The following is a 20,379-nucleotide window of genomic DNA, read 5'->3' on the forward strand; positions in this document are numbered from 1 at the left end:
ATTTAAAGTAGAATATGCAGATAACTGAAAAGCATCCACAGATAGAAATAATACTTAAACACAAACACATGTACAAAGTTGACAACATACTCATTTTACCATTAAATGGTACATTTACCAAATTTTTTTTTCTAGTGCTACCCATTCTTAAGAAATGAACACATAAATTACTTTTTTTCTATTATTACACTTTGGGAATAGCACTAAGTTTTGCACAGACATTCGAAAGTGATTACAATAAATCTTTAAACTATCATAATGCAAAACACTAAAGAGCAACAATTTCCAAATAACAACTAAGAGAACGTATTCACCTTTTAAACAAGAAAATAACATCTAACGGGACTGTACCCAGCTAAAACAGCACAGAAGAAAAATCACTCACTACACCACCAAATGCCGGTGACTTCCATTCTTTAACTCAAGTGACAACTAAAAATAAGCATATTCTAGGTCCAGTGAATGTTATCACAGGAGATATTAGACCAAAGATCAACACTGGAGGAAAAAGTGTCATATTAATAAGGAACAGGGTTAACAGGCCCAATGCTGCCAGTTAAATAAAGGCGCTAACACTTTCCTTATCAGATTTTTCATCTTCCCATCAATGCCTTTAATAGCCTGGCTCCCTCAGAGTTTCCAGCTTTAAGTCACTATAAATCAGGAAATCAGACCACCAAGCTTCTTGGCTCTATGGTGAGACAAAGCCTCACAGGATCACCTATCCAGTCAATTAAAGATCTTTTACACAAGCTATTCTCCTGCCCAGGAATTAGTTTAATTTTGTATTCACTGCCATTTTTTTCCAGCTGATAAAAGTAGCAGATATCTAACCAGGAAGAAATTAAGATATAGGCATGGTTCTCTTTTATTCTAACCCAGGACAATCTTCAGCGAAAATTTAATGCCAAACGATTTCTTGCCCTGGGTGTAAATAAGCAGCAGGCATGCAGAAAGTATCATTCTAGACTCAACCTGCAGATGGAATCCAGACTAGTTCTTATCACCAATCTGAGTGATGAATCCCTTATTTCCAGGACATACTTAGGAAGAACTGCTAAAAAAACGTGTATTTATCCATGTCAAAGAAGAACATGAGGTTAAAGCACTGGTTGTAGAAAATTAAGGCATGTTTACAGTTTGGTACTTACTTTTTAGCAAGATCATATTCTTTAGCTTCGTAATACAGCTTTGCAAAATAGAATCCTTTCATTGACTTCTAAAAAAAATTAAGAACTCTTTTATTTATCATATTTTGAATTCTGCATATTTTTCACAAGAGCTAAAATCTGTCCTAGTGAGGTTAATATTAATATATTTGATTTTTGTTCACTTAAAAGATTAAAAAAAAACTGCCTGTAGAAATCCACATGTTCTAAAAGTCCTGAGTCCATGTTTTCTAATTTTCATGAAACAAAAAAATAAATTTAAGAACATCAAGACAAGATGACATCAGAAATTAAGAATTTATATCAGCAAGAAACCTTAGAAACCGTGTGGTGCCCCTCTCTCACTTTACAGATAAGTAAACAGACAGAAGCCCACTTTTCTAGGGGAGGAGAGGTACACGACAGACTTCACTTCTCCTGCCGTGTGTAAGCCTTTATGGGGAGAGTACCAAAGTACTTCAGACCCATTAAGGCACTGGGGATTCCCTGGTCCAGTTATTGACGGCTCCACAGATCATTATTCTACACTCAAGGAGCTAAAGAGGCAGAAATAAAAATTGAACTCTTCTGGTAATAATCCAAGTCCACACCCTGGCTCTTTTATTTCTATAAGCTCCGAAATCCAGCCTGCTGAGACACACCAGATGATGTTACACACATGTGATAGAAGTACACAGCCATCAAGCATCTTATTTTTGAAAGCTATATAAGGACACAGAAAAACAAAAATCAACATATACTAAGTGAAAAAGCAGCCTACAAAGCAATGTTTTCTTTTATTGATTTTATTCCTAAAAATACAGGTGTTAGATTTGTTTGCTGTGCCTGCTATTCACCAGGCACCATTCTGTGCACTGGGGAATGGGCAGGAAATTAAGTCTCTGTCTTCAGGCACGAAGGCTGCAGTTCAGGAAGGGTGACAAGCACAGAGGCAGGAGACAGTGCTATTTTACAGTATTTCACCAATTATGTACAGTGCCCTGCATTTTCACAAGGCTACAATCAGATTCAGCCCATGAAGCACAGGCACCCTAACGCTGTGCCTGTCCAACTCGCAGAGCCCCAGGAGTCGGTCCTAAGTCCTCTTCCCTCTCAGAGCATCTCATCTGGGATACATAATCCATCTCACCCATGACTACGCTGACTCTCAAATGTGTATCTCTGGCTCTCAGCTCTCCTGAGCTCTAAACTTATGTGTAAAATATTAAGACCTGTCAGTTCTACCTTCTGTGTTACCTCAATCCATCCATTTTTCTGCATCTCTACTGCTACTACCGAAGTACAAGCCTGCTATGACCTCTCTCTGGGACTACCAAAACGACTAATTCCTTCCTGTTTCCCTCGCAAAATTAATTCGCCAAAACATAAGACAAACCACATTGTGCCTTTCTTTAAAATTTTAAATCCTTTTATGGCTTTCATTACATTTTGAAAATACCCATATTTCTCACCAAAGACTAGCATGACACGGCACCTGCCCAGCTCTACAACTTTACTTCATCTGCCCCTTGCATACTATGGTCTAGCCTGTGACTAAAACCAGAATGCATCTCTCCAACTGGGGCAGCCGTGAGGAGTCTCACTGCTTAATTTAAACAAAGGCAGGGCTTCCCTGGTGGCGCAGTGGTAGAGAGTCCGCCTGCCAATGCAGTGGACGCGGGTTCGTGCCCAGGTCCGGGAGGATCCCACATGCCGCGGTGCGGCTGGGCCCGTGAGCCATGGCCGCTGAGCCTGCGCGTCCGGAGCCTGTGTCCCGCAACGGGAGGGGTCGCAACAGTGAGAGGCCCGCGTACCGCAAAAAGAAAAAAAAAAAAAAAAAAAGAACAAAGGCAACTGTAGGTATTGATGTGATGTGATTTCTGCCCAGTACATTCAATGTCAGAGTAAAGAAATTCAATGAAGGTAAATAAACAGCAGAGTAACTATGAGTCTCTTAAGGTAGTCAGATGCCTTATCATCTAATTAGAGATTTACAAATTAACGACCAAGATTCTCACTAACCTAGTCAAACAACAGCTAAGGGGAAATGACTTGAGAGGATCAACTGACAAGGAGGACCATGTTAAGCATGACTCAGGTCTGGCACATAAACGGATATGAAAAGTAGAGTGAGTGGAAAGCCCTCAGTGCCACTCACCTCCCTCCCCTCTACACCTTGGGGAGGCAGAGCTGGGTCCAGTACACCTGCCAAAAGCATAACACAAGTATATCCATCACATTAAAAGTGCAAAAGAAATAAACCACAAGATCATCTCAAATGCCACCAAAAGAAAAAAAGCATGTGACAATATCCAACACCCAGGCTTCCCTGGTGGCACAGTGGTAAGAATCCACCTGCCAACGCAGGGGACACGGGTTTGAGCCCTGGTCCGGGAAGATCCCACATGCCGCAGAGCAAATAGGCCCGTGCGCCACAACTGCTGAGCCTGCGCTCTAGAGCCTGCGAGCCACAACTACTGAGCCCGCGGGCTCCACAGCAATGAGAAGCCCACATACCGCAACAAAGAGTAGCTCCCCGCTCGCTGCAACCAGAGAAAGCCCGCACGCAACAACAAAGACCCAATGCAGCCAAAAATAAATAATTTTTTTAAAAAAGGAATACATCGTAGGAAATTAAACCAACCAAAAAATTAGAGCAATTATTATTTACTCTAGGAAAAATAAAACTACACAATAAAGGTGACTTGAATGCAAAAATATTTACCTTACCGTAATTATATAAACACTAGATATTCACTTAACTAAAATTTACAAGAACAGAACTGAAAAAAGGAGGGGAAAAGTAAATACATCTGTGGACCGGTCTGGATGAAAGGTGAAAGCCAGTAGAAGGTGTCTAAAATGAGGAAAAGGAGATAAAGAAATAAAAGTACAGTCGACCCTCGAACAAAGCAAGGGTTAGGGGCACTGACCCTCTACCCAGTTCAAGACCCACATATACATACAGTCGGCCCTCTGTGTACACACTCGGTTCCTCCATACCCAAGTTTCCACATCCTAAGATTCAACCAACCGTGGATCGCGTAGTACTCTAGTACATATTTATTGAAAATAAACCCACATTTAAGTGGACCTGTGCTGTTCAAACCCGTGTTGTTCAAGGGTCAACTGTACATATGTATGTTATTCAGAAGTATGAAATACAGATGTTAAGGGTAGAACAAACACCTAAGAGCTGTCAAGTTGCCTCTAAGGAGCAGGAAATCAGGGGTGTGGAATAAAAAGCCAACTAGACAGAAAACTAGGAAAACTAAATAGAAGCCATCTGGAAAAAAAAATTGAAGAAACGTTAAGTGACATTTTCAACAAGAACAAAAACAGATGTAAAGGAGTAGAAAATGGCAGAACAAAAGATGAGGTGAACAAATGAAAGCACAGTGGAAGCCTGGGAAGATGGGAGACTATGGACCCATCACGGCACCTAGAACTTGGACATCCTGGAAAGCCTGGTCTGTTCACACATGGCCAGTCTCTGCCAAACTGGGTACCAAGTAGATACCAATCTCTTCCTACTCTTCACAGCTGCTGTCTCTGCTCACTCCACCATCTCCCTCCCAACCTGTCCACAGCACCCTGTTTCGTCATTTCACTGAGACCCAAGTTTACAGAATTACTGTCACATGTTCCAAAGTTACGCACTTTGCTAGTCAATATTCCACTGAAGGCCCCAGGTTCTAAAATCAATGATTTCTCCTTGTCTGAAGAAAAACATCTGCTCAAAATACTCTTTTATAAATGTAAAAGAGGTGAGAGTAATAACCAACCCTTAAAGTTTTGTCCCCACCCTTATTTATTTGACAGAAAAGTTCCTTAGTTCAGAGAACATTCTAACTCCTGTCTAGACAGTGGTTCTTACTCTTTTGAGAGCCAGGGTCCCCACTTAGAATTTCATAAAAGCTCTCAACTTGCTTTAGAAAAAAAAGTTACACCGTTTTCAGGGGTACAGAAACGTTCAGTGAGGTTCTGGTTTAGGCTCTGGTACCACATTTGTATTCATGAGTACGCCAGCAGTTGGGAATTACAATCTGTACGTAGGCACCTGGTCCCCTCCTCCGGAGGGATGGGCTGTCCGCCACTCCACTGGTCCTAAAAGAAACTAAACCACACCCACTGCCAAAATCCTGCCGAGCCACCTGCGTCCCCAGGACAAGTATCTTTCATCTCTCCAGGTCTCAATATCCACAGGGTCGTCGGCAGTAACACGACATACACCTAGTATGTGGTTAAAGACACAGTTACGGTGCCATTATATTCCTGTCACTCGGTTTTCGGTTTTTAACTTTCTCACGCATCTTTATTCGCATAGGCCCCTGCCCAGAACACCTTCAACGACCGTCCCTTTAACAGCCACATCTGAGGGCTCACCAAACGCGCCGAGCACTGCCCTCAATGTTTAACGAAGACCCCCCTAAAACTCCTGTCAATACCCTAACGCCGCCCTACTAATGAAGTAAGCTACACCGACCTCAAACCCCACAGCGTGTGCATGGCAGAGCTGCGATTCGACCCCGGACAGCAACCAGGGACCCGACCAGCGACTGTCGGATCCACGGTGCACCCAGCTCGCTATCTGCCTCCAAGGAGGAAAAGTACCTTGAGAGGCGTCGCCGGAAGGCCACAGAATCTGCCCCAGACACAAGGCCCGGGAGAAAATTCAGACCCCACCAGGGCTCCGCTGAAAAACAAAATGCCGGTAAAAGCAGCTGTGAGGAGCGGCGAGGTGTGAGGGGCGGCAGGTCGGCCGGGCCTCGGCGCGGAGCCCGGGCCGTGGGCGCAGCGGGGCCGCCTCCCTGGCCGCCCGGGCGCCGGAGACGAAGAGGAGAGGAAGCGGAGGAGAAAAAAAAAGGAGGAGAAGGAAGAGAAAGCGCCAACGCCCGCCGCCCGCCCCGCCGCCTCCCCGCCCGCGCCTCAGCGCGAACCATGGCGCCGCCGCCCGCGGGCCCGCCTGGAGGCCGCGCGCCCCGGCCCGCTCACCTCCCGGAGAGACGGGGCGGAGCCCTGCACCGAGGCGATATACCGCTCCACGTCGGCCTTGTTGCGCCTCATAGCGCCGCCGACCAGGGTTCGCGCGCGGGACGCCAGCGCCTAGGCCGCAGTGGCCGCAGTCTCGGGAGCGCGGCGCCCAAAGCTCTGTGACGCAGCGCCGTCGCCGGCGAGAGGCCGACGTGCCTGCGAGTGTGCGTGCGTGCGTGCGTGTCGCGTCAGCCCTGTGCGCCGCGCAGGCCCGTGGGCGCCGGCGCGCGGAGGTGACTGCGCTTGCGCGGCGCGGAAATAAGAAGCTCGCGGGCTGTGTGACGCGGCAGAAAGTGCATAGCGACTACGCGGGCCGCGAGAAGCAACGTCCGTGAATAGACCGCCCCACAGGCGCTGGAGGCGGACGGGGTGTACCCGGTGCCGACGTCACTCTTCGGCGCCAATCGTGTGCGTCAAAGCGCTCGTTTTCGGAGTTTGAATTTTTAGGTCTTAGCTTAAAACAAGTTTCATAAAATGTTTTCAGTAGGTTTTAGGATTAAAAAGATCACATCCGTGTATACAGGGAGTTTAGAATTTATGGTTATGGATAATTTTGATCCTTTTTTTATAGACTTAAAGCAGTTTTATCCAACACATGGAACTAAGCTGGCCTCTTACAGCCTATCCTTTTTGATTTTTCAATTTTTCCAAATTTTCCACAATGAGCAATTATTGCCTTTATAAAGAGGGAAAATAAAACAGAACATTCTGGTTCTGTTTTATTTCAATCGTATTGGATGTGAATAAGGGTGGCTGGTTTGGAAGAGCCTACCTTGGGTAGTTGATCTTCCTAGTATTGGGTGGGCCAAAAGTGCCTTCCGTTTTTTAAGTAAAAATAAAAGACACATTTTTCGTTTTCGCCAAGAACTACATTGAACAACGTATTCACCCTTTTGTTCCACTACCTTCTGCCATTTTTCAGGCAACTTCGTAATCCCATCTTACCAAAACTTTTTATCTTTTTGAGCAAAGAACTGTTCCAGGTGCCTTTTACAGTCTTTCAGGGAACTGAATTTTTTTCCATTAAGAGAATTTTCTAAAGACCGAAATCAATGGAAATCCCTAGGCGCAATGTCTGGTGAATATGGTAGATGAATCAGAACTTCCCAGCCAAGCTGTAACAGTTTTTTTTTTTTTTTTGCCTGGTCATCAGAGAAACACGCAGTCTTGCGTTATCCTGATGGAAGATTATGTGTTTTCTGTTGACTAATCCGGACGCTTTTCGTCTAGTGCTGTTTTCAGTTGGTCTACTTGGGAGCAGTACTTGTTGGAATTAATTGTTTGGTTTTCCGGAAGAAGCTCATAATAGAGGACTCCCTTCCAATCCCACTATAGACACACCACCACCTTCTTTGAATGAAAACTGGCCTTTGGTGTGGTTGGTCATGGTTCATTTTGCTTGCCCCACAATCTCTTCCGTTCCACATTGTTGTACATATCCACTTTTCATCGCCCATCGCAATCGGTTTTAAAAATGGAACCTTTTTATTATGTTTCAGTAGAGAATCACGTGTGAAAATATGGTCAAGGTTTTCTTCGCTTAACTTATGTGGAACCCAAACATCAAAGTGATGAACATAACCAATCAGGTGCAAACGATTTTCAATGCTTGATTTGGATATTTTGAGTATGTCGGCTGTCTCCCGCGTGGTGTAACATTGATTGTTCTTAATTATTGTTTCGATTTGATCGCCATCAACTTCAACTGGTCTACCTGACCATGGAGCATCGTCCAGCGAGAGATCTCCAGCACGAAACTTCACAAACCACTTTTGACACGTTTGATCAGTCACAGCACCTTGTCCATACACTGCACAAATCCTTTTTTGCAATTCGGTTGTGTGTGTGTGTGGTTTTTTTTCCGGTTGTGTTTTTACCTTTCTTGAAATAATAGAGCATAATATACCGAAAATGCTTTTTTCCTTCCATCTTCAATATTAAAATGGCTACACAAAAATTCACCAATTTTGATAAGTCTTTTTTTAAATGCACGCTGATATGACAGCTGTCACATACAGTCTAACAAAATTGTTTCGAATGAAGTTAAAGACCACTAAGTGCTGCTAGAGGCACCTTATGGAAAAAACCAAACGAACCTTTGGCCCACCCAGCACTTGCCCCAGGTCCCAGCTAATGACAGCTTATCAAGGGAGTGGTGAGGGGCCTGCCCCCTCTACTGGTTTCCCTGGTAACTAATGAGCCCACCTGAAGTCAGTTCCCCTATAACTGGTAATCTCTCTTTCCCCGAGGAAGTGAAGACGCCACCCTGTCCTGCCCTCGGTCCACTGCACACAGTGGGGTGTTGCTCCAGGATCTTGCTTCAGACGTGTAAGCTCCCCCATCCATTAAACCATCGATGTCTCTGTTGCTGACTCCGGGCTCTTCTGTCTTGAAGCTGGGCAAGCACAGGGCTTGTAGGCCTGCGGGGTGCAGCCCAACAGCTTCACGTGTATTGACTCATTTGATGCTTCCAACAACTTCGTGAAGGTAATGTTGTTTGTTATTATGCTCAAGTCGACAGATAAGGAAACCAAAGGAGTGGACAGGAAAGCAACTTTGCCAAGCACACCTGGTAAAATTACTACCTTTAATCTGTTTTACTAGAATATATTGAAAAGGAGTAAGCCAAAGAGAAAACCTTGAGGCACTCAAGAGGCTTTTCTTAAATACATTTATTAAGCTTTGAAACTTAAGTTTTCACCAAATGGGAGGATGAGTCTGTCCTGCTGGGCTTTAAAAATAGACATTCTTCTCCAGGAAGATGTCCATCCTAGCCCACATCTTTTCCCAGCATGGACCAGATCCATCCCAACTTGTTCTCACAAGTAATTATCCTTCCCCCAAATCACACAGCTAACTGTAATGTTCTCTACGAGGACCACCTTACCGGTGGGATGGATTCCACTCTAATGGCTGCATCACTCATGTTGATGCATTGCAAATTTAATTCAAATGAGAGTTGAATCCATAGAAATAACTGACTTACGACGTCTTTCATCAGCCACAGTTTTACCTGATTAATCTGAGTCCTCAACTTCTGAATTAATTGAACTGACAGGCATCCAGCATTGATGCTGATCAAAATCAGGAGCTTTTTCATCTCCTCAAGTCCACCTGTCCTCTGCGGCTGCTTATCATCCCTGGCAGACACCTTGTCTTTCATGTAATCACATGACTCTTTCTTTCTTCAGAATCCCTCATACCGTCAGTTCCTCCCATCATTTTCTCAGCGCTCTTATTTTGTATGATTCCACAGTAATCCTAAACTACTCGTAGGTAGCACTGGGAATATTCTCATGACATTTTTTTTGTTTTTCTCTTTTTTTTTCTCTTTATTTTTTTCTCATGACTTTTGAACTTAGTAGACACGACGAGGTTAAAATGTTCATAGAGAACCTCAGAAACAGGAGGAACCAACAGGACTGCACGTTGCCACCGATGCTATCTTTTGTTCTTGGACAAAATTAAGTTTTCATTTTAAAACTTTTGCTTTCATCACATCTGTAAAAACAGAGGCTTTTGTACATGCTACTCTCAATGTCTGTACAACCTAAACTGCCTTACAGGTGCAGAAATGGATCTTTCACCCATGAGCTGAGGAAGGATTTAGAGCTCTCACATGATAGCACAACCCTGCCTGGGATCATGCAGGCAGAGCTTGCACAAATCATAAATTAAGAAATGTGTATACACACACGTATGTATATGCATTTGTATGTGTACATCTATATGCGTATACATATATATGTATGTATATGCACGCACATGTGTGTTTGTATGTATGTGTCTCTGGAAATTGAAGTCCCTAAATCAGTGCTGTCTAATATAATGTGACCCAACATGGATTTTAAAATTTTCTAGAAGCCGCACTTTAAAAAATAAGAAGGAAAAGGAGAAATTCATTTGAATAGCCTTTTATTCAACCCAGTATATTTAAAACATTATAATTTCAGCATGCAATTAATATGAGCAAATTGTTAATAAGCTATCTTACATTCTTTTCTTTGTACCAAGCGTTCAAAATTTGATCTGTGGAAATTGAATCTGTGTTTAGATTTCATAAAATTTAGGGTTGAAAAGATAGATTCATATACCCAAGTTGTTCCGAACATACTTAGAAGTTACCAATAATTGAATTGAATAGCAAGTTTTAAATTTTAAATTAATTAAAATTAACTAAAAATCCAATTCCTCAGGAGGACCAGCTACATTTCAAGTGTTCAATTGCCATGTGTGTCTGGTGTGTTGGACGGCAAAGCTCTCATAGTTCTATTGACGTCAAACTTAGAAAGGAACAAGTTGTATTGGAAAATAGATACTACCTGTAGCAGTCAGTGTGGCTGACAGAAAACCCAAAAACTACAGCGTCCCAGAAGCTAAAACAAAGAGCTTTAAGGAGAGAATAATCAACAGTGTAAAATGCTGCAAAAAGATCAGGAATGATGACTGAGGAAAACTCTTTAGACTTGTTTCCTATAAGTTGATTTTTGAAAGAAATGGTGCAGGCAAAAAGCAGCCTGCAAACAGTTGAGGGATTAGGTGGTGAAGAAATGAACGCACCTAAGTGATGATTACTGTCTTATTAGGGAAAACTGACGTTGGTATTTTTTGGTAGATAATCACATAGAAAAATTGCCCATTGGGGGGTGTATAGTTTCATGAATTTTAAGGCATGCATAGATTCATGTAATGACTACCACAGTCGGGATACAGAACAACTCCATCATTCCCCAAACTGACTCACACGGCTGCTTTAGAATCACACCCTCCCAGCAGTGATCGCTCCCCGCACTATAGTTTTGTCTTCTCAAGAGTGTCTTATGGATGGAATCATACTGTGTGTCTTCACACTGGCTTTGTTCACTCAGCATAATGCCTTTGAAATTCATCCAAGTTTTTGCATCCTCAATAGTTCATTCTTTTTCATTGCTGAGTAACATTCCACAGGTGAACGGACCACAGGGTTATCCATTGACCAGTTGTAGGGCATGTGGGTTGTTGCCAGTTTCTGGTGGTCGTGAAGAGAGCTGCTGTAAACATTTTTTTACCAGTTTTTTCTTCAATTAACACAAGTTTTCATTTCTCTAAGGCAAGGGTTTGCAAACTATGACCTGTGTGTGGACTGGCTGCCTGTTTTTTTTTTTAATAAATTAATTTGTTTGTTTTTGGCTGAGTTGGGTCTTCGTTGCTGCGTGCTGGCTTTCTCTCGTTGCGGTGAGTGGGGGCTACTCTTCGTTGCGGTGCGCGGGCTTCTTATTGCGGTGGCTCCTCTTGTTGTGGAGCACGGGCTCTAGGCGCGCGGGCTTCAGTAGTTGTTGACACGCAGGCTCAGTAGTTGTGGCTCGTGGGCTCTAGAGCGCAGGCTCAGTAGTTGTGGCGCACGGGCTTAGTTGTTCCGCGGCATGTGGGATCTTCCCGGATCAGGGCTCGAACCCATGTCCCCTGCATTGGCAGGCAGATTCTTAACCACTGCGCCACCAGGGAAGTCCCTGGCTGCCTGTTTTTGCAAATAAAATTTTTCTGCAACACGACCATGACCATTCGTTTATGTGGTGTCTTATGGCTGTTTTGTGCTGTGACAGAGTAGTTAGTTGTGACTGAGACCTATGTCCTATAAGCCTAAAATATTTACTCTCTGGCCCTTTAAGGAAAACTTTGTTTATAAGTCCTCTAAAGAAAGACTCAGGCCTCCAAGCCAGAGTCTCGCCCAAGCCTCTCACCTCCTTCGTGCCACCTCCTTGCCTTTCCAGCATCCACCTCTCCCACGCCCTCTTCTCTGTGTGCCTCAGTCTCCTGCCGGAAGAAATGGGTTGAGCCCCAAGGAGGCTGAGGAGGGATGGGGGAGGGCCTGGGGTGGGTTCTACCCACCGCCCACCCCAAGCCATAGAGGCTCTAGCCAGGGCCTAGGAGAGGAGGGCGCTGGCTCTGGGGGGGTAGCTGCCCCCGTTACTGCTGCTGCTGTCTTGCTATAGCCACCTGTCCCATCCCCTCCCTCTTTCCCACTGCTGTCCATGGTGAGGAGGGAGGTGCAGTCCCCAGTCCCTACCCCGCAGGGCTGTGTTACTTGGTTTTTAAACGACTGGTTGGGATAAAATCCTAAAGAAATAAAACTTCCAGTGGATTAAAAAAAAAAAAAAAGACTCAGGAGTGGGACTGTTAGGTCCTATAGTGGGTGTTATGTATAGCTTTATAAGAAGCTGCCAAGCTGACAGAGTGGCCGGCTCAATGCTGCATTCCCATCAGAAGTACGTGAAGGATCTGGTTGCTGGGCACCCTTGTCATCACTTGGTATTGCCAGCATTTTTAAGTTTAAGCCATTCTAAAAAGTGTGTAGCAGAATTTGTCATCGTTCTGTTTTAGCCCCTCACAGGTGATATTGCTGGACATTTTTTCATAGGCATATTTGCCAGCCATATATCTTGTTTGGTAAACTCTGTGTTTTACTTGTTGCCCATATTTTAATCCGGTTGTTTGTTGTGATGAAATAAAATCTACATTTTAAGGCAGGACAAGAAAATTTAAACATCAAGTTCTCTGTCTGTGTCCCCTGGGCTTTCCCCCTCCCTCCCTAATGAGCAGTGTGCATCTGCATTACACATTAACCAGACCTCCTCAAAGATGGGAGTGCCTGCTCCAAGGTAAAGAGCTTTCCTTTTTCCTTTCTTCTGAGCTAGCAATGTGACTTCTTAAAAGAATCGTGTTCTTTCCCAGCTCTGCAGGGGGTCATGGTGACTTGCACCTGGGCTATGTATCCTCGGTGAACTTTATGCAAAATAAGTAAGTCATTTTGATTTACGATCCTTTGTCTTGGAAACTGTTTATGACTGTGCCTTCGACATCTAACAGGTAGAACAGTCCTCAGATCTTCCGAGAGTCGGCTTCCCAGGTTATAATCCTCAGTTTGGCTCGAATAAAATTCCTTTTTTTTCTTCTTACCTTGATTGTTAATTGAATTTTCATCAACAGTTGTCTCACTGTTGAGTTTTGAGTGGACTTTATGTATTCTGACTGCAAGTCCTCTGTCAGACATGTAACTGGGAAACATTTTCTCCTAGTCTATAGTTTATTTCATTCTCTCAACAGTGTCTTCCACAAGGCAGACATTTTTTGATTTTGATAAAGTGCAGCTTAGCAATTCTTTTGTTTTCTGAATCATGCTTTTGCTGTCACATCTAAGGACTTATGACCCCTGGTCATGAAGGTTTTCTTCTGTCTTACACTTTATATTTAGATGTATGACCCACTTTGAGTTAATTTTTTCACTAAGTGGAAGGTTTTTGTCAAGAGCCTTTTTGCCTATGGATGTCTAATTGCTATAGCAGTAACCTTTTCCATTAAATTGCTATGGCCCCTTTATAGAAATCAAATGACCATGTTAGCATCTGTATCTGGACTCTCCCTTTTGTTTCATTGATTTATGCATCGAACTTTTTACAGATACCTCACTGTCTTGATTGTTGCAGCTTTATATACGTCTTAAAATCAAGTAGTGTGATTCTTCCAACTTTACACTTCTTTGTCAGAATTGTTATGTTCTAGTTCCTCTGCCTTTCCACATCCATTCTACAGTCACATTTTCTGTATCTATAAAATATTCTGCAGGAACTTGATTGTACACATGTTCAATCTGTAGACTAGGGCAGAGAGAATCACCATCTCTACCATGTCTTCCAGTCCACTGCATGGTTATTCAAGGTCTTCAGTTTCATCAGTGTTTTGTGGTTTTAAGTATACACATCCTGACATGTTTTGTTAGGTTATAGCTATTTCATTTTTCATAGAGCTGATGTAAATGTTATTTTTTAGATATCAGCTTACAATTGTACATTGCTCATATAGAGAAATACAATTGATTTTTGTCTGTTGACCTTGTATCCTGTGACATTGTTAAAACCCGCCTATTAATTCAAGGAGTTTTTAAACATTTTTTTTGTAGGTTACTTGGGATTTTACACATAGACAATCATGTTATCCAATCTGTATGCCTTTTATTTCTTTCTCTCGCCTTACAGCATGGTCTAGGAATTTTAGTAGAAGTTTGAATGAGACAGGTGAGCGAGGACATATTTCCTTGTTTCCAGTCTTAAGGAGAAAGACTTTCACCAATAAGTACAATGTTAGCTATAGGTTTTTTGTAGATGCCTTTATCAACTTAAGGAGATTTCCTTTTATTCCTGGTTTGCTGACAGTCTTTATCATGAATGGACATTGAAATATGTCGAATGCTTTGTCTGTATTAGTTGATACGATCATGTAATGTTTTAAGTTGTTAATCTGATTACATTGGATTTTAGAATGTTAGGCCTTCCTTGAATTCCCAGGATATACCCCACACGGTGGTGTCGTGTTTTGCTTGTTTCTTTTTTTTTTTAAAGATAGAGAGGGACTTCCCTGGTGGCGCAGTGGTTAAGAGTCCACCTGCCAATGCAGGGGATGCAGGTTTGGTCCCTGGTCCGGGAGGATCCCACATTGCCGCGGAGCAACTAAGCCCATGCGCCACAACTACTGAGCCTGCGCTCTAGAGCCTGCGTGCCCCAACTACTGAGCCCGCGTGCCACAACTACTGAAGCCTGTGTGCCTAGAGCCCGTGCTCCACAACAAGAGAAGCCACCGCAGTGAGAAGCCCGCGCACTGCAACAAAGAGTAGCCCCAGCTCGCTGCAACTAGAGAAAGCCCGCGTGCAGCAACGAAGACCCAACGCAGCCAAAAGTAAATTAATTAATTAAGAAAAAAAAAGGTAGAGAGAGAGAGAGAACATTTTATTCTTTCCATAATGAGCAGCAGCAGTCAATTAAGCTTCACATTCTGGGTCAGACTTTTAAGTATGATTTGTTTTTCATAATGTATTTTATTTTTAAAAAAGGAAGCACAGGGGCTTCCCTGGTGGCGCAGTGGTTGAGAGTCCGCCTGCCGAGGCAGGGGACACGGGTTCGTGCCCCGGTCCGGGAAGATCCCACATGCCACGGAGCGGCTGGGCCCGTGAGCCATGGCCGCTGAGCCTGCGCGTCCGGAGGCTGTGCTCCGCAACGGGAGAGGACGCAACCAACAGCGAGAGGCCCGCGTACCGTAAAAAAAATACATAAATAAAAAGGAAGCACAGGTGTATTTTGAGACAGAAGTAAAATATAGAAAATGCAAAGTTTGTTTTGACAATTGGTATACCATATTTTGAAACAGTATAATTATTTAAAAATACAGCATAGCCAACAGCCTATAAAATTTCTTTTGACATTTCATTTGGTAAAGTAGGAAACCTTTCTTAAATAAAAGTTAGCTATCAACACAGTCCATAAGTTAGATTGTATGTTTTTGGGTTTTTTAATATTTTATTTTATATTGGAGCGTAGTTGATTAACAATGTTGAGCCAGCTTCTGGTGTACAGCAAAGTGATTCAGTTCTACATATACATGTATCTATTCTTTTTCAAATTCTTTTCCCATTTAGGTTATTACAGAATATTGAGCAGTATTTCCTGTGCTATACAGTCGGTCCTTGTTGGTTATCTATTTTATAATTTTTTATTTTTTGATATTGCTTTTTTTAAGTTATTTATTTTATATTTTGGCTGCATTGGGCCTTTGTTGCTGAGCGTGGTCTTTCTCTAGTTGCGGCGAGTGGGGGCTACTTTTCGTTGCGGTGCGTGGGCTTCTCATTGCGGTGGCTTCTCTTGTTGCGGAGCACGGGCTCTAGGCGTGCGGACTTCAGTAGTTGTGGCGCACGGGCTCAGTAGTTGTGGCTTGCGGGCTCTAGAGCACAGGCTCAGTAGTTGTGGCGCACGGGCTTAGTTGCTCCGTGGCTTGTTTCTTTATCGTGGTAAAATACACAGAACATCAAATTTACCATTTTAACGATGTTTTAGTGTATAAGTCAATGGCATTAAATACATTCACAGTGTTGTACAGCCATCACCACTATCCATCTCCTAAAGTTTTTTAATCATTCCAAACAGAAACGCTGTACCCATTAAACAGTAACTCCCCATCCCCCCATCCCCATCCCCTGGTACCCTCTACTCTATGTCTCTAATGAATTTGCCTATTCTAGGAACCTCATAGAATGGGAATCATACATTATTCGTCCTTTTGTGCCTGGCTTATTTGACTTAGCCTTATGTTTTCAAGTTTCATCTATGGTACAGCATTTTACAGAATTTCATGACTTTTCATGGATGAGTTTGTATTAACCTTTTATATACTACTCAATTCAATTTGCTAATTTTTCTTGAGGATTCTGCATTTAAGTTCATGAGGGATATGGACATTTTCTAATTTCCCTTGACTTTCTCTCTTTGATCCATTGATTATTTAGAAGTCTGTTGTTTAACCTCCAAGTGTTTAGAGATCCTCTTGTTATGTTGGTCTTATCGACTCCTGGTCTACTTGCACTAAGATCAGAGGACTAACTTTACATGATTTTAGTTACTATTTTTAAATGGATAAGGTTTGTTTTATGACCCAAGATATAGTCTACCTTGGTGAATCTACCACGTGCACTTTAAAAGGATGTGTATTCTGCTGTTGATGGGTGGAGTGTTCCACAAATGTCTGTTAGATCCACTGGGTTGATGGTCCTGTTCGGTCTGTGTCACTATTGATTTTCTGTCTCCTAATTATGTCAGTTACTGAGGGAGGAGTATTGAAGTCTTCAGCTATAATTTTGGATTTGTCTATCCCTCCCTTTAGTTCTGTCAGTTTTTGCTTCATGAATTTTGAAGCTCTGGCGTTAGATGCAAACACATTTAGGATAGTTGTGTCTTCTTGGTGAATTGACCCTTTATTATTGTGTGATGTCCTTCTTTATCCCCGATGATCTTCTTTGCTCTGAAATCTACTTTGTCTGATACTAATATGGCCACTCTAGCTCTTTTGGTTAAAGTTTCTATATTTCTTTTTCATCCCTTTACTTCTGATGTATGTATGTCATTATAAAATGACAAGAAAAGCTAAAGCTAGTTTCTTGTTCAACATATAGTTAGGTATTGTTTATCCACTCTGACAATGTCTTTTAATTGTTACGTTTAGTCCATTTATATTTAACGTAATTATTGATGTTTAGATCTATGTCTCCTATTTTATTATTTGGATTCTGTTTATTCCATTTTTAATTCCTCTGTTTACTCTTTTCTGCCTTCTTTTTGGTTATTTATTTTGTATAATAATATTCTCATTCCGTTTTGATTTATCTATTGTTTTTGAATATATCTCTTTGTATAGTTGTTTTTTAAATGGTGGCTCTAGGGCTTCCAATATAGATAATTATTCACAGAGTACTCAGAACGAATACTTCACCATTTCAAGTAGAATGTATAAACTTTATGGCCATATAGATAGCTTTACCTTCCACCCTTTATGTTGTAGATGTCTTATATTACATGTACATGAACTGTAAATGCCACTGAACAGTGTTATAATTTTTCCTTTGTCATCAAATATATTTTAAAAATAGAGGACAGATCCACTAGACAGAGATCACCAAGGAAAGAGAGGACTTTAACAATACCCTAAACAAACTAGACCTAAACGACATCTATTGACAACTCCACCCAACAACAGCAGAATACACGTGCCTCTCAAGTGCACATGGAACATTCTCCAGCATAGACCATATGCTAAGGCATAAGATAAACCTCAATAAGTGCAAAAAAATGGAAATGATACACACGAAGTATGTTTTCCCACAACAGTGGAATGAAATTAGAAATCAACTACAGAGCGGAATTTGAGAAATTTACAGATATGTGCAAATTAACAGCATACTTCTAAATAACCAATGAGCCAAGACATCACAAGGGAAATTAGAAAATACCTTGAGATGAATGAAAATGAAGAGGCAACATGGTCTGCCGTAGCACGTAAGTGTCCCAGGGCCAGTTGGGGGCCATGGGCGCTGCTGCTTCTGAGCTCTAGAAGTTCTGATAGCTTTGTGGAATGCTGGAAGCTGCTCAGGGTGGAACGTGCTTTGCCAAGTACCCAGCAATCGCCGAGCTCCTCCTGTGAGTGGCAAGGGTACAAGGACAAAACGAGTCCTTCCGTTGGGAGCCATCCTTCTGGCAGGAACACAAACCAGTACATACAAGTGCTCAAAACAGCTACTGAATCAGAGGTGTGAGCAGAGGATTTGGGGAGCAAAGGACAGTGACTAGTTTTGCTTGAGGAAGTCAGGAAAGGTTTAAAAAATGGGGTGAATTTGATGTGAGTCTCAAAAGTGAGGAGGGTATATGGATCTCAGGAGGGCAGGTGAAGGTCTGGAAAAGATAGTCCTGCGTGATGGGCATGGCCATTGGGAGAAAACAGACTCAGCAATAGGTTGGGACCTGCTTGTTCGGTGAGCCTAATGAGGCTGGTAAACAAGGGGGGTCGAGTGATGGCTGCTTGGAGGTCAGAGCAGAGTGAGGAAAGCGTGGAGCCAGCCAGGGCGCCAGCTGGGAGGAAGAAGGGCTCTGGGACCTTGTGCAGCTGAACGGCTGGACTTTGGGGTCCTTAGCTGTGGGGATGGGAGGGGTGGGGGAGGGGAGAACAGACGGCAACTCGACCTTAGCCTGGGAGCCTGGAGGGATGGTGATGCCACTAAGGGCAGTGGGAAAATGGAGGACATGGGAGCTGGAAGAGGGCCAGGGCCCCTGCTCCCAGGCCGGGCTAGTGGGTATTTATTCTTTCAAGATCCAGCTCCAGGAGACCCTCCCCCGCCACCTGCGGGGTGCTGCCCGTGTGACCTTGCAGAACCTTATGCTTCCCCCCATGCTGTGCTGTAATCGCCGGTCTCTCTTTCTTGGGCAGGAGGAAGCCAAGGCCTGCACCTGCCCAGGGGAGGACACGGCGTGCGGGACTCAGGTCAGACATTTGAGGAGGGGAGGAGGGAACGATAGAGCCCCAAGAGCACGGGGCAGCTGAAGCGTGTGAAGATAAAGAACTGAAGCAGCTCAGAATTCAGGGTGAACGGTGGGAAGACTCCACCAGCAGCCTACATGGTTCTCAGATTTGCCTTATGTACAGCAATCAGCCCATTTGCTTTTATTCGTATACATGAATGTTTCTGTGATATACTCAAGAAGACTTGAATTTTTCACACACACAGACATCCACCAAGTAACAGGGTAGAAATGTGCACGAGCTCGGAAGCACAGGAACCACCTGGGTTCAGGTTCTGGACACGCCACGTCTTGCCGTGCAAGCTCAAAGGGCCTCCTTGACTTCACAGCCCTGGGGGATTGTCAGGATTAAATAACACGGTGTTACCTACAAGGTGGCTGCCCTGTGAATGCACAGAGTCTGATTGACATTTTTACATGGTTTTAGATATCGTACCACTTAAACTGTTTTCCAGAAAAAAACTACATACAAGTAAAAGTTTAAAATGGCTTTAAAAGAAAAAAACGTGGAACTCTTTTTAAAATTGAAGTGTAACTGACCTATAACATCAAGTTAGTTTCAGGTGTACAACGTAATGATTCCATATTTGTACACATTGCAAAATGATCACAATGTCTAGTTAACATCTGTCACCATGCAGTTTTCTTTTCCCGGAATTTTTAAAAAATTAATTTATTTTATTTATTTTTGGCTGCATTGGGTCTTCGTTGCTGTGCGCAGGTTTTCTCTAGTTGCGGTGAGCGGGCCTCTCATTGCGGTGGCTTCTCTTATTGCAGAGCATGGACTCTAGGTGCGTGGGCTTCCGTAATGCAGCATGCGGGCTCAGTTGTTGTGGCTCACAGGCTCCAGAGTGCAGGCTCAGTAGCTGTGGCACACGGGCTTAGTTGCTCCGCGGCATGTGGGATCATCCCGGACCAGGGCTCGAACCCGTGTCCCCTGCATTGGCAGGCGGATTCTTAACCACTGCGCCACCAGGGAAGTCCCCACCATGCAGTTTTAACATTTTTTTCTTATGATGAGAACTTTTAAGATCTATTCTTTTAGCAACTTTCAAACGTGCAACTCAGTATTAATAACTATAGTCACCATGCTGTACATGATGCCCCTATGAATTGTTTATTTTATAACTGGAAGCTTGTATCTCTTGACCCTCTTCACCCATTTTGCCCACCTCCACCCTCCCACCCCACCTCTGACAACCACCTATCTGTTGTTTTTTTTTATGATTCTTGCTTTATGATTATTGGGGTTTTTAAAAAATGGTTCCACATATAAGTGAGATCATACAGTATTTGTCTTTCTCTGACTTATTTCGCTTAGCATAGTT

The 20,379-nt window shown here is 43.1% G+C and overlaps 1 protein-coding gene across 6 annotated transcripts in view; it reads right to left on the bottom strand.

The window, feature by feature from the left end:
* LOC111187540 (E3 SUMO-protein ligase RanBP2) overlaps window positions 1-6,340 on the bottom strand; it is a 54,621-nt gene extending 48,281 nt beyond the window's left edge. For 4 of the 6 annotated variants that reach the window (XM_089922514.1, XM_089922513.1, XM_022599308.3 and 1 more), the window contains exons 1-2: window positions 6,144-6,338; window positions 1,152-1,219 (exon numbers count right to left, since the gene is read on the bottom strand). In XM_089922514.1, coding sequence (XP_089778640.1) covers window positions 1,152-1,219; window positions 6,144-6,215 — 140 coding nt within the window. In that variant the 5' untranslated portion in view covers window positions 6,216-6,338. Of the gene's footprint in view, window positions 1-1,151; window positions 1,220-5,762; window positions 5,845-6,143 lie in introns of those variants that run through there. The other 2 variants (XM_089922512.1, XM_089922515.1) reach the window with 2 other exon arrangements.
* Window positions 6,341-20,379: the final 14,039 nt, after the last annotated feature.

Source organism: Delphinapterus leucas, chromosome 13 (genome assembly GCF_059928025.1).
Source record: "Delphinapterus leucas isolate spDelLeu-1000000601 "Yukka" chromosome 13, BTC_Dleu_Yukka2, whole genome shotgun sequence".
Classification (NCBI taxonomy): domain Eukaryota; kingdom Metazoa; phylum Chordata; class Mammalia; order Artiodactyla; family Monodontidae; genus Delphinapterus; species Delphinapterus leucas.